The 12,212-nt window shown below is 45.1% G+C and overlaps 2 protein-coding genes across 4 annotated transcripts in view; one reads left to right on the top strand and one right to left on the bottom strand.

Moving 5' to 3' along the window:
• Positions 1 to 6,868, top strand: part of LOC108568234 — a 111,608-nt gene extending 104,740 nt beyond the window's left edge. The window contains 9 exon segments of the mRNA XM_017929198.1: positions 1 to 198; positions 260 to 1,021; positions 1,199 to 1,594; positions 1,662 to 2,432; positions 2,493 to 2,706; positions 2,708 to 2,865; positions 2,929 to 5,046; positions 5,111 to 5,548; positions 5,612 to 6,868. The exon segment at positions 1 to 198 is cut by the window's left edge and continues 4 nt beyond it. Coding sequence (XP_017784687.1) covers positions 1 to 198; positions 260 to 1,021; positions 1,199 to 1,594; positions 1,662 to 2,432; positions 2,493 to 2,706; positions 2,708 to 2,865; positions 2,929 to 5,046; positions 5,111 to 5,548; positions 5,612 to 6,798 — 6,242 coding nt within the window. The 3' untranslated portion in view covers positions 6,799 to 6,868.
• Positions 6,869 to 10,723: 3,855 nt separating this feature from the next.
• LOC108568238 lies at positions 10,724 to 12,206 on the bottom strand. 3 transcript variants are annotated; one of them, XM_017929203.1, is made up of 2 exons: positions 11,349 to 12,206; positions 10,724 to 11,296 (listed from the first exon to the last, which is right to left on the bottom strand). In XM_017929203.1, exon 1 carries the CDS (start codon positions 11,986 to 11,988, stop codon positions 11,692 to 11,694), a length of 297 nt encoding a protein of 98 aa, XP_017784692.1. In that variant the 5' UTR covers positions 11,989 to 12,206; the 3' UTR covers positions 10,724 to 11,296; positions 11,349 to 11,691. The 3 variants fall into 3 exon arrangements, with proteins under 3 accessions (XP_017784692.1, XP_017784691.1, XP_017784690.1); XM_017929202.1 differs by having other exon boundaries at positions 10,724 to 11,304; positions 11,353 to 12,206; XM_017929201.1 differs by having other exon boundaries at positions 10,725 to 11,296; positions 11,353 to 12,206.
• Between the last annotated feature and the right edge of the window lie 6 nt (positions 12,207 to 12,212).

Raw genomic sequence — 12,212 nt, 5'->3', positions numbered from 1 at the left:
GTATCTATCCCGAGTGCGTTATCAACCAAGATTGTCCGAGGGACAAGGCTTGCTACTCACAGAAATGTAGGGACCCATGTCGCGACGCTTGCGGCGTTAACGCGCTCTGCCAAGCTATCAACCACAAGGCCGTTTGTACCTGTCCAACAGGTTACATCGGTGTTCCCGAAATCCAGTGCAGATTGCAAGATATCCAAGGTAAATAAAATTACAAAATAATGTTATATCGAATGATTAACTAATATATTATATTCTACAGAACCTAAACCCGAATGCACCCAGGACTCTGATTGTACCAACGATAAGGCCTGCATCAACCAGCAATGCAAGAACCCATGCGCCGGAAACACGAACATCTGCGGTGCTAACGCAGAGTGCCGTGTGCAATTACACCGACCCATCTGCATCTGTCGTGAAGGATACACTGGTAACGCCCAGAGTGCCTGTTTCGAGATCGGTTGTCGCTCTGACTCCGATTGTCCGGCTATCCAAGCTTGCGTGAATCGTGAATGCGTCGACCCATGCGCATATACCCAATGCGGAATCAATGCCTTATGTAGAGCTGACTCTAACCACAAAGCTCGCTGCTATTGTCCAGACCACTTCAGAGGCAGTCCGCAGATTAGATGCGAGCGACCCGAGTGTACTATTGACGATGAATGTCCTTATAACTTAGCATGCAGAAATGAGAGATGCGAGGATCCTTGCAACTGCGGCCCGAGAGCCATTTGCTCGGTGACGAATCATAGACCGCAATGCTCTTGCCCACCAGGCTACAATGGCAATCCTTTAATCTCTTGCGACACATTGCCCGTGGTCTATGAACCTCAATGTAAAATGGATGCGGACTGTGCTAGCAGATTGGCTTGCTTTAGCGGAACCTGCAAGAACCCGTGCATCGAGACAAAACCATGTGGACGCAACGCTGAATGTTCAGTGGTTGACACCCTCCCTCTGCGGACAATGTCCTGCCTTTGCTTACCAGGATACGTAGGCAATGCTGATACTGAATGTACTCTCGGTAAGCGCCCTCCCATCATCCATCAAATACAGAATAATTTTATTACTTTACAGCCACCCAACTTACGTCCTCCATGTCCTCAAATCCATTCTAATGATCCACTTTATAAAAACAGCAACACGCATAGGCCTTCTGCTTGCAATGATTCAGAAACTAATGTAATAATGTTTTCTTTAGCTCCACAAGATGAACCTGGATGCAAATCAAGCGGTGAATGCTCCTCCACAGAGGCATGCCTAAACAGGCAGTGCGTGAACCCATGTGCGATCGCCAACCCTTGCGCTTTGACCGCCGAATGCACACCAACAAACCATAAGGCTGTATGCAGATGTCCAGCAGGACTCATCGGCGATCCGTTCATCAGATGTCTCCAGGAGCCTAAAAACAAACCAGAGTGCACGATCGACGCCGACTGTGCAGGCGATAGGGCTTGCACGAACCAGAGATGCCAAAATCCATGCACCTACGCCAACCCGTGTGGAAACAACGCAAACTGCAGAACCATCCAACACCGACCGACCTGCAAATGTCCGGACGGTTGGGGCGGTAACCCTCAAGTACTCTGCTACAAACGTAAGTATTTAAATATTAACATTAAAATAAATAACAACGTTAATGATAATGAATACCATATTTATAGCGGAATGCAAATCTGACAACGATTGCCCTTATGACAAATCATGCATCAATGAGAATTGTTTGAATCCTTGTGCATCCACTACATGCGGCCGCGGTGCCGAGTGCATCGTACAAAATCACCACTCTAAATGCCAATGTCCGGCGGGTACACAGGGTAACCCAATGGTTTCCTGTATCGCTGGTATTTGCCAGTATAACGAGGACTGCGCCGACCACGAGGCTTGCGATCGTTTGAACAGAGTTTGTAGACCGGTCTGCGATGAAGATACTTGCGCTGATACGGCCACCTGCGTCGGAAGAAATCATCAACCTAGGTGTAGCTGTCCTCTGGGAACAAGTGGCAGTCCATACGTTGAATGCTTGAGCTCGCGCGTTCCCGAACCCGAGTGCAAGACCGACTCCGACTGTCCAACTCAGCTTGCTTGCATGAACGCCAAGTGTCAAAACCCGTGTGCCATCAACAACGTCTGCACCATCGACCAGGAATGCAGAGTACTCGACTCTTTGCCGTTACGCACAGTCATGTGCCAATGTCCTCCCGATACCTTCATCGACAACAACGGTAGATGCAGAGCCGTCATCCACGACGCTCCACAATGCCACGTTGACTCCGATTGTTCTGACAAGGATAAGTGTATTCGCGGAAGCTGTATCGAAGCCTGCAAGGTCGATCTGTGCGGAGTGAACGCTCAATGCAACTCTAGATACCACCAAGCTATTTGCACCTGTGCTCCAGGTTATACTGGAAATGCGCACATCGAGTGCAATACAAGTAAGTTATATTAATACACATAGAGTCGTATATGGAATATTCAATTTTTGTATTATTTAGTGCCCAAAATTCCAACGCTACCAATTCCGATTCCGGAATGTTACTCTGACGACGAATGCACGTACGATAAATCCTGCAGGAATGACCGTTGCGTCAATCCTTGCCTTGATGATAACCCGTGCGCGATTGGAGCCTTCTGCTCTATTAACAACCATCGCGCCGTCTGCAAATGTCCTGAAAACTACGAAGGTAATCCAAGGATCGAATGTGTACCGCGTAAGTATTTCNNNCAAATCACAATCCTGCGTTAACGCCCGTTGCGTAAGCCCATGCAATTGCGGTACGAACGCTGAATGCCGTGTTACCGATCACTATCCGATCTGCTTCTGCAATCCAGGCTACTCTGGAAATCCTCAAACCGGATGCGTTAAACGTAAGAACATCTAAAACTGCAACACTAATGAATTCTTAACTTATCTTGTATACATTTTTACAGTTGGCTGCCAGTCCGATAGGGAGTGTGGTAACGACCAACAGTGTTACAATGGCCAATGCATAAATCCTTGCATTCTGGGTGATCCTTGTGCGGCAAGTGCCGAATGCTACGGAGACAATCACAGGGCTACATGCAGATGTCCCTCGGGATATAACGGTAATCCATTCGAAAGGTGCGAACGTGTCGAATGTCACGTAGACTCGGAGTGTCCAAGAGACAAGGCATGCCTGCAACAACGTTGTGTCGATCCTTGCTCCAGCATAGCAAATCCACCATGCGCTCATAATGCCATCTGTTACGCCCAAAACCATGCGGCCGGATGCCTCTGTCCGTCGCACCTACCAGAAGGAAATCCACTTTCTTACTGCTCGGGACCAGTTATCGAGCACGGCCAGCCTGAATGCCAACTGGACATCGATTGTCCGAGCAAGATGGCCTGCATCCAGAACACCTGTGTCAATCCCTGCTACAAATTATCGCCATGCCATCGCAGCGCTCACTGCTCGGTGCTCGACACCATTCCCGTAAGGACGATGATCTGCACGTGCCCAGAAGGTTGGGTGCCGAACAACGACGGCGAGTGCCAAGCGGTGATCGTGCCAAGCCCACCAGGTTGCACCAGCGATGATGACTGCTCAAACAGTGAAGCCTGCATCAATAGAATGTGCAGGAACCCATGCGACTGCGGTACCAACAGCCAGTGTCATGTACAGAACCACCGTCCGGTATGCTCGTGCGAGAACGGCTTTGAAGGCAACCCCAACATCGCGTGCCACACCATCGGCTGCAGAGTTGACTCTGAATGCGACTCTGGAAAGGCTTGTACCAATGGCAACTGCATCAATCCATGCCTGATCGAAGACCCATGTGGCGTCAATGCCGAATGCTATGTACATAGAAACCGCGCGCAATGTCGCTGCCTTAGCGGCTATCGTGGTAACCCCATGGACAGATGCTTGGTCGTTGGTTGCACCTCGAACAGCGATTGCCCCAATGACAGACAGTGCATTAACGCGCAATGTATCAATCCATGCGTCTATGACAAACCGTGCTCGCCGCGCGCCGACTGTCACGTGCAGAACCACATAGCTCTATGCAGATGTCCCGCTGGTTACATGGGAAATCCATTCGTAGATTGCAGGCGTGAACCACGTCCCGAGTGTCGCGAGGATTACGAATGTCCGGCACGCCTTGCTTGCTTGAGCGGCAAATGCAGGGATCCCTGCGCCGTATTGGAGCCTTGCCATACACCATCTGAATGCCAAGTCGTACCCTCGGTACCGGTTAGAACAATGATCTGCGTCTGCCCTCCAGGCTACATCAGCAGCGGCAGCGGAACCTGCACTGCCACCACAGCTGTCAGAGATATTGGCGGTTGTGTAGCGGATAAGGAGTGTCCGGCAAATAGGGCTTGCGTTCAAGGAATCTGCAAGAATCCATGTAACTGCGGCCTTAACGCCGAATGCCGAATCAAGGACCATAAACCAATATGCACTTGCAAGCAAGGATTCGATGGAAACCCAGAACTGGAGTGTAGCAAGATTGGCTGTAGGACAGACGATGAATGCTCACCACAACACACATGTATCAACAGACAATGCGTCCCGGTATGCGCCGCGGACGGCACTTCCTGCGGTACACACGCCAAATGTCTGGGTATCAACCATCGCCCCATTTGCGAGTGTCCACCAGGATACATGGGCAACCCGAAGGTCGCTTGCGTCCTGATCGGATGTCGGTCTAGCACCGATTGTCCGATGAACAGGGCTTGCGTCAACGAGAGGTGCGAGGATCCGTGCAAGGATGCAAACGCCTGCACTGGAAACGCCGAGTGCCGCGCTTACGGGCACCAGGCCGTCTGCGCTTGTCCATCCGGTTACAACGGCGACGGCCACGGAGGCTGCACCAAGGAGGAAGAGGATGAGAAGTGCAGATCTGACGGTGACTGTCCATCGCAAACCGCGTGCATCGGTGGCGAATGCGTCAACCCATGTACGGCCACCGAGCCCTGCGGCGTCAATTCCGAGTGTCGTGTACTGGATACCACCCCTGTAAGGACCATGATCTGCGAGTGCTTACCAGGATATCAAGGAAACGCTGCAGTACAATGCGATAAGAGTAAGTCGCAATCGCTTAATATAGCCAATAGAACATATCTCTATTAATTTATTTTTCTCTCCAGTGGCATTATGTAGAACGGACAAGGGCTTCATAAGTAACACGGAAGGCGATTGCGTTTGCCCACCAAGCACTGCGCTGAACGAGAACGACGAGTGCATTCTTTGCCCGATCGAGAAGGGCCTAAAGGTGGATGAACGCGGTAGGTGTGTTTGCGCCCTTGAACGTGGACTCATTATTGACGAGCGCGGCAATTGCGTCTGCCCCGTTGAGTACGGCTACCGGTTGGACGCACGTGGAAACTGCGTACCCATCACCGGCCCGGAATGCGAGCACGACGACCACTGCCCCGATAACAAGTTTTGCAATCCAACTACCAAGACTTGCGACGACCCATGCTCTACTAAGAACTGCGGTTTGAACGCTCTCTGCAACGCCACCAATCATGAAGCTGTATGCCAATGCATAACCGGATACACCGGAGATCCAGAGATCCTGTGCAGTAAGTATCACGAAGATTTTGTCATATGAACTATGGTATTTAATTATCTTTTATTTGTATTAGATCGTACATCGCCATTTAGAACTGACTTCCCACGGCCGGAGATCCTTGTGAGCTGTTTATCGGACGGCGTCCAGGTAGAGATCCACATCACCGAACAAGGCTTCAACGGAGTGCTGTATGTCAAGGGACACAGCAAGGATGAGCAATGTCGCAGAGTCGTTACTCTTCCACCGGACTCAGTACCAAGAAATGAGATCTTCAAGGTACAATTCGGTAACTGCGGTCTTATCCACGTCAACGGCCAGGCTAGCTTCGTGCTCGTCATTCAGAAACATCCGAAACTGGTTACCTACAAGGCTCAAGCCTACCACATCAAATGTATGTACCAGACTGGGGAACAAAACGTGACACTCGGTTTCAATGTTTCCATGCTGACAACGGCTGGAACTATCGCCAACACCGGACCACCACCAACCTGCCTGATGAGAATTGTCACCCCCACCGGGCAAGAAATAAATTCCGCCGAAATCGGTGACAAACTACAACTGCAGGTGGAAGTGCAGCCTGGCTCCATTTACGGTGGATTCGCCAGAAGCTGCGTTGCCAAGACTATGGAAGATAACATGGAGAACGAGTACATTGTCACCGACGAACACGGCTGCGCTACAGAACCGGACATCTTCGGCGAATGGGACTACAACCCTGATACGCAAAGTCTTCTGGCCAGCTTCGACGCCTTCAAGTTCCCGAACAGCGACAACATCCGCTTTCAGTGCAACATCCGCGTGTGCTTCGGCAAGTGTCAACCCGTCAATTGCAGAGGTTACAACGCGTTCGGCCGTAGAAGACGTGCCATCGACGACGACAACAGCGACGATGACAACGGCACCGAACTTGCGGTCACCGGCGATTTGCTCAACGGTCAGCTGCGCGAAGAAATCACTATCCAGTCGAACGCCATCCTGACGTTCGAGAGACGCGAGGAGCGGTTCACGGATCCGCAGCAGTCGGCTGACGCGCAACGCGTCGAAGACATCTGCGTATCGATGATCGGCTTTATCATAGCCCTGATCATCACCGCCCTTCTGGCCCTCGTCGCCGTAGCGGTTGCGGTTTCCTGCTGGCTGATGGCCTACCGTCGCAGGCCGAAAGCTACCGGACCGCTGCCGCATCCGCCCGAGTTCCCGAACCCGCTGTTTACCACGCCCGAACCCATGGCTGAGCCCAGTCCAGACTACCTCACGTAAATAACGATTAAAAAAAAATGACTAAAACATCCGTCCCAAATGCAAAACGAAAATATTCAAATACTCTCGATCGATTTATAAAAGTATATAAATATTATAAATACTAGTTAAGTAAAATATTTAATAACGAGATATTAATGTATTATATTATATTTAATTATGATGTGTTCAATTTGAACTGCCGCCGCCGCCGCCCCCCGCAAAAACGACCGACAGTAAAATGCTACTCCTCATTCTTCTACACTCAACGAATACTGCCAATATTTGTCGGACACGGGAGCGGCGCGGCAGGAGGTCATCAGCAATAACGGTGACCCCAAAATTGAATTTATATTTTTTTTCTGTAGAGCAAATAATATTGTTTTTTTTTAATTGGGAAATTTTTCGATTCGATTCGCTTTTGCTCGTGTCGAGAGATTTCCCCACATTCTCTCTACCTTTTCCAGTGGCTTTGAACGCAAACACGAACGAGTGCGTGTACATTAAAAAAAAACACAAGAAAAATTACACACAGTCAAGGGAAACTAATGCAAAAGAAAAAAAACTTGGTGGCGGTTCTCATAACTCTTCTATTATTTTTTTTATTATTTTGTTTTCTTAACTTCCCCTTCGCATTCGCAATTACACTTAATTTCTTCCCTTGCGGTTCCTCGCAGCAACAATTCTTACCTTCGAGAGAAACAGCGAAGAGCCACTGGAAGATCTAGCATACCCATATATTTTTTTTTGTTTAAATAAGACTATATAATTATTGTATAAAGCGTGAATGTTTATATATGTGTTTATATTATTAATTTGTTTGTTTGTGTATGATGACAATGATGATGAGATGAACAAGACGAAGCTGAAGATTGAGAGCTTCGTAGAAATTATTACTATTTTATTTTTTTTTCCATGGAGAGATTGATAACGAAATATGAAGAAAAGACGAAGAGATTTTTTCTCTATTGGTGCTGACTGATATTTTCTCCAAGAAACATACACACACGGAACACAAGAGTCAAAACGTTCTTTAGTCAATCACTTCTTAGCAATATTTCTACTACTATTTTTTTGTTACTACTTTAATAATTAATAAATAATTGATTAATAATAACTCCATTTTTCTAACTGAAAACACAAAAAAAGTGCGCAAATTTTTTTACACATTGTTGTGAAACATTGAAACCCTCAAATCTCCCATTAACTTAACTCTATATTTACTGTTACTACTATTTTGATTCCTCTATTGTCATTTTGTGATAATTCGCTTCTATAATGAATATATTAAAAGAATAAAATAAATAAAATAATTATTATTGTGTTTATTATTTTTCATTACCCCTTCAATCCTTTTTTGTATGATTGCAGCCTAATTTCAATCACCCTTCGGTAACTTATCAACCAATGCTAAAGCGCAGTTCAATCGTTCACTTTCCCCTTGATTCTTTGTGCAATTGAGAAGGGGGATGCTTCTGAATCGTCGAGTCTTATTGGTTGAAGTGAAGACCCGGCGCATGCACCAATCACTTCTACTTAGGATACAGGGATGCTGCGCTCATCTTCATGTCCGAATCTCATTCGTCCGTTATTTCCATTGGTTACACAATTTGTCCTATCGCTTTACAGTGATTTCATGCAAAGAAACTATAAAAGTAATAACATTTATTGTAACAGTCATATAAAACTAAAAATAAACAACAATAAAGACACATTTATAATGAAAAATCATTAAACAAACAATGCATAGGGTTGCTGATCTACCTAAAAACTTATTGTTGATACAAATTTAATTATGACACTGGGGTTGCATATAACACAAATTAATCAATGTAGGTTGTAACGTGTGTTGCATAACATAAAGCATCGAATTATGACGAATCTTGCAGATGGGCTTCAATTATTATCAATCGCTTCAGATTTATCTCCATTAAAATCCGAGAGCCTCAATTACTATTATTAACGCAATTCAACAGTTATTATAACTTGAAACGTAATCAAAGAAAATTATTATATATATTTATATAGAGTATGTTTTTATTCTGTTTTATATAAGAAAATTAATTGGAATGCGAGCAGCCGTCGTTTGATGTGAGAGGGGGTGGTGATGGTGGTGGTGTTTCATCGATCCGTATGGAGGCGATTTGCATATCGCTAATGCCGTCCGGCACGTGAGATCTCCGCGAGCCGACGCCGGCGCCGCCTCGGAAATTTATGGCCGTCGTTGCCATGGATACGTAATTATACATTTTGCAAAATGTTATTATTTATAGGACGGCCGGAGAGGGTCGTGCGTGCCTTCGCGCCGGAATATAATTATTGCACGCACACACAAAACAGTTGCATGCTCTTTAATTTCGCCCTCGAAACAAACCAAGACAACAAAAACAGCACACAATCATCCTTAGTTGCGCGCGTATTCCTAAGGTTTCTGGATTCGTAATGCGATTAGAATCGGTTTGTGTTTGTATGTGCCTCCTTCCTTTCGTGAGAATTGAAGGAAAGAAATAAAGAAAAAAGCAGTAGCAATCCGACACGTGGAAGTTAATGGAGAGAAAGAGCGTGAGAGAGAGAGAGAAGTTAAAGCGAAATAAAAAGTATAGATGTCGGAGTCGAAGAGGGCCAATGTCCACGCAAACACGGGACTCGCTTATCAAGCGCGGAGGGGTCGGAGAGGTGCGGTACGTCCAAAAGGTCCCGTTTCCGCGTCACTTCTCGCCCAGCCGTAAACAAGATTACGCTTCTTATTTCTATACTTCTCTTTCTCCTCGTGTGTTATTTACGTAACACACACGCTCGAAGAGATGCACAGTTTCGAACCAAATTTTCCGCCCTTACCCATAACACTTCCAATCTTCTCTTCTTCAAACGGCCACAATCTCTTCTAGTTTCATGCGCGCTTATCGCGCTTACAATTTCTTGGCCTCAGGAATTAAGTGCTTAATTGCATGACATTTTCCTTCGGGGCCCAGAGGGGAAAGAATTTATGGCGCTCTGATAATAATAATACCACCGCCGCCTTGGCTCTAACCCATTTTTATTATTACTTACTGCACACTCGCACTCACAAAAATACATACATTCATTTTTTTCTTATCTTCTCTCTTTCTCTTTCACTATTTTTTCTTTAACATGTCTAACAGTTCGTGAGAGCATTAACTTCTGGCTCGACGATATGATTTATGCGACAGCAGCACCCCCCGATTCTTATTTCAGCTGGGAAACCGATAGCTTTCCAAGTGAGCGAGGGTTGCGGGTGTGTTGTGCTTCGTTTGCCTTCTCAAATTTCACGTGCTTCATGGTAAGAAGGGGCATAAGGAAACGTGCACACACACACACACAAACATATACAAACACAACGCAAGAAAAGAAAGTGGTCGCAATAAATCTGTAGGAGCCAAAGGCAAGACCAAGAGGAGCACCTTCGAAAACCATAAAAATGACTAAAAATTATACCGTTTCTCATATCCAGTTCTGCAAATTGGAGCAAAGGCTTGTCTATGTTTCTTCTCTGATGTTGTCACCATTTTATCGCAGTTAAAACTATAGAAGTAACTGAAGTTAGGACTAGGAAATTTAAAAACTTTGGTAACTAACGATATAAGATTAAGAGAAACGATATTGTTGTTTTACTCTTTTCCAGTTTTGATATACTTACCACGACGTGATTACGAGGTTGCAATTGGAACAACTTCAAAAATAATACCGTTTCTCGCTTCCAGTTCTGCATCTTAATTAAAACAATACAATTTATTGGTTCACTTGCACAATTTGTAGTAAAACCGCATTAATTTTATCACTTTATTGCAACTCTTTAACCATAAAAGTACATAATCACAGGATAAAGAACATCTTTCAAAACATAAAATAATACCGTTTCTCCGTTCCAATGTTGCCTATTAGAAAATAAACTTAACTATGCTTATAGATAAAGACTGGATTGTAATAAATTTAAAATAATATTTTTTTTATTCAGATTTACAAATTTACTATTATTTTAAATCGATGATGACACTTTATTACATCTTCTCTATAACTATGTATATTGCTAAAGATAAGATTAACAGGAGCACTTGATTTTTGTATTTAGAGTTTATTTCTAAGCATTTCAATAGCTAAAAAAAAACTTACATTCATTTAGTTTTCCGCTTCCAGTTTTGTATTTCTGATTAACCAAATTAGTAGCCATAGCGTGAATGTGTTTATTACATGAAAAAATAAATAATATTCCAGTTTTGTAATTACAAAGTTCTTTAATAATCTTTGTAATATTAATAGGATTTAAAAAAAAAATATAGTTCCGGTTTTACGAGTAAAGTCATGTACAGTTTCTCGCAGCTGTAGGGTTTCGGTTTAACCATGCTGCAAGTGACTAAAGATAGGATTAATAGGAGACTCTTATAAAAAAAAAACTTAAAATAATCGGTACCAGTTGTACAAATTGTAGCAAAGTCGTATCTAATTTCTTCTCTGACGCTGTTACCATTTTGTAGCAGCTGAAGATCTCTTCTTTAACCACCTAAGTAGCTAAAGATAGTATTAAGAAAATATTTAAAAACATAAATTAATACAAACATCGGTGCTCCTCCAATGCAATGCGAGAGAAAGAAGATGGTTCTCGACCATCAGGAATTCGTCGTCCATACTTAGGCGTCGCGACGCCCCGACTGCCCGTTGGCCCTCCGCCAACCGCAACGACTGTTAGCGCCGCAGCGCGCGAGTCAGAAGGATGCTTCGTTTATTATTAAATTTTGTTGTTCCTCGTACGTATTTTTTGTTTCCATTTTATTTATTTAAATAATTTACATGTCTCGCAAATATCGAATCAAATCATAATTTTTAATTGCGCCTATTTATAGCCGGCTGACCTCAGCGCTAATTGCAATGCGAAAACAACACCACGCGCTCCGCATGCTAATCATCCTTTCCGCCGTCTTTCTTATTATTATTGCTATCATCGTCATCACCGTCGTAGCATTCTTCGTCGTCATCACGGGCCTCTTCCTCGAAGAGAGAGTCGAGACCGCGAATCTTGTAGGGATGTCCTGTGAGCCGTGAATCCCTCAAGTAATTCGTGGTCTCGGAGCCGGTGAGCAGTTGGCGACGATAGGAGTTACCCACGATAAGCCAGTTCAAACCGCGGGCTGCGTAGTGCGGGATGGCCATGGCAACGAAGACTATCATGAAGGTGGGCAGTATCTCGAACCACATCTTCCTAAAAAACAAAAGAGGAAACAAAAGCAAAGCAGAGCGATTAATTGCGAAATACGACGATGGATGTAGAGAGAAAGAGGGTGGTGGAGGTGGTGGTGGGCGCGCGGCCTCCGTGGCGCCGGCTGGCTCTCCTCTCCGGGGGTTCGCACGAAAATCGATGCACTCTTTTATCGATCCGAAGCCGCGGAGCACGCGACCCGTGTGAAATAGGAAGCGAGCAA

The sequence above is a fragment of the Nicrophorus vespilloides genome, unplaced genomic scaffold (genome assembly GCF_001412225.1).
Source record: "Nicrophorus vespilloides isolate i.1.1-1 unplaced genomic scaffold, Nicve_v1.0, whole genome shotgun sequence".
Lineage (NCBI taxonomy): Eukaryota > Metazoa > Arthropoda > Insecta > Coleoptera > Silphidae > Nicrophorus > Nicrophorus vespilloides.
This window is presented reverse-complemented; position numbering and strand designations above follow the sequence as displayed.

Excerpts from the sequence above, each read along its gene's own strand:
- LOC108568238 (XM_017929203.1), bottom strand. The coding sequence starts at position 11,988 with ATGTGGTTCGAGATACTGCCCACCTTCATGATAGTCTTCGTTGCCATG.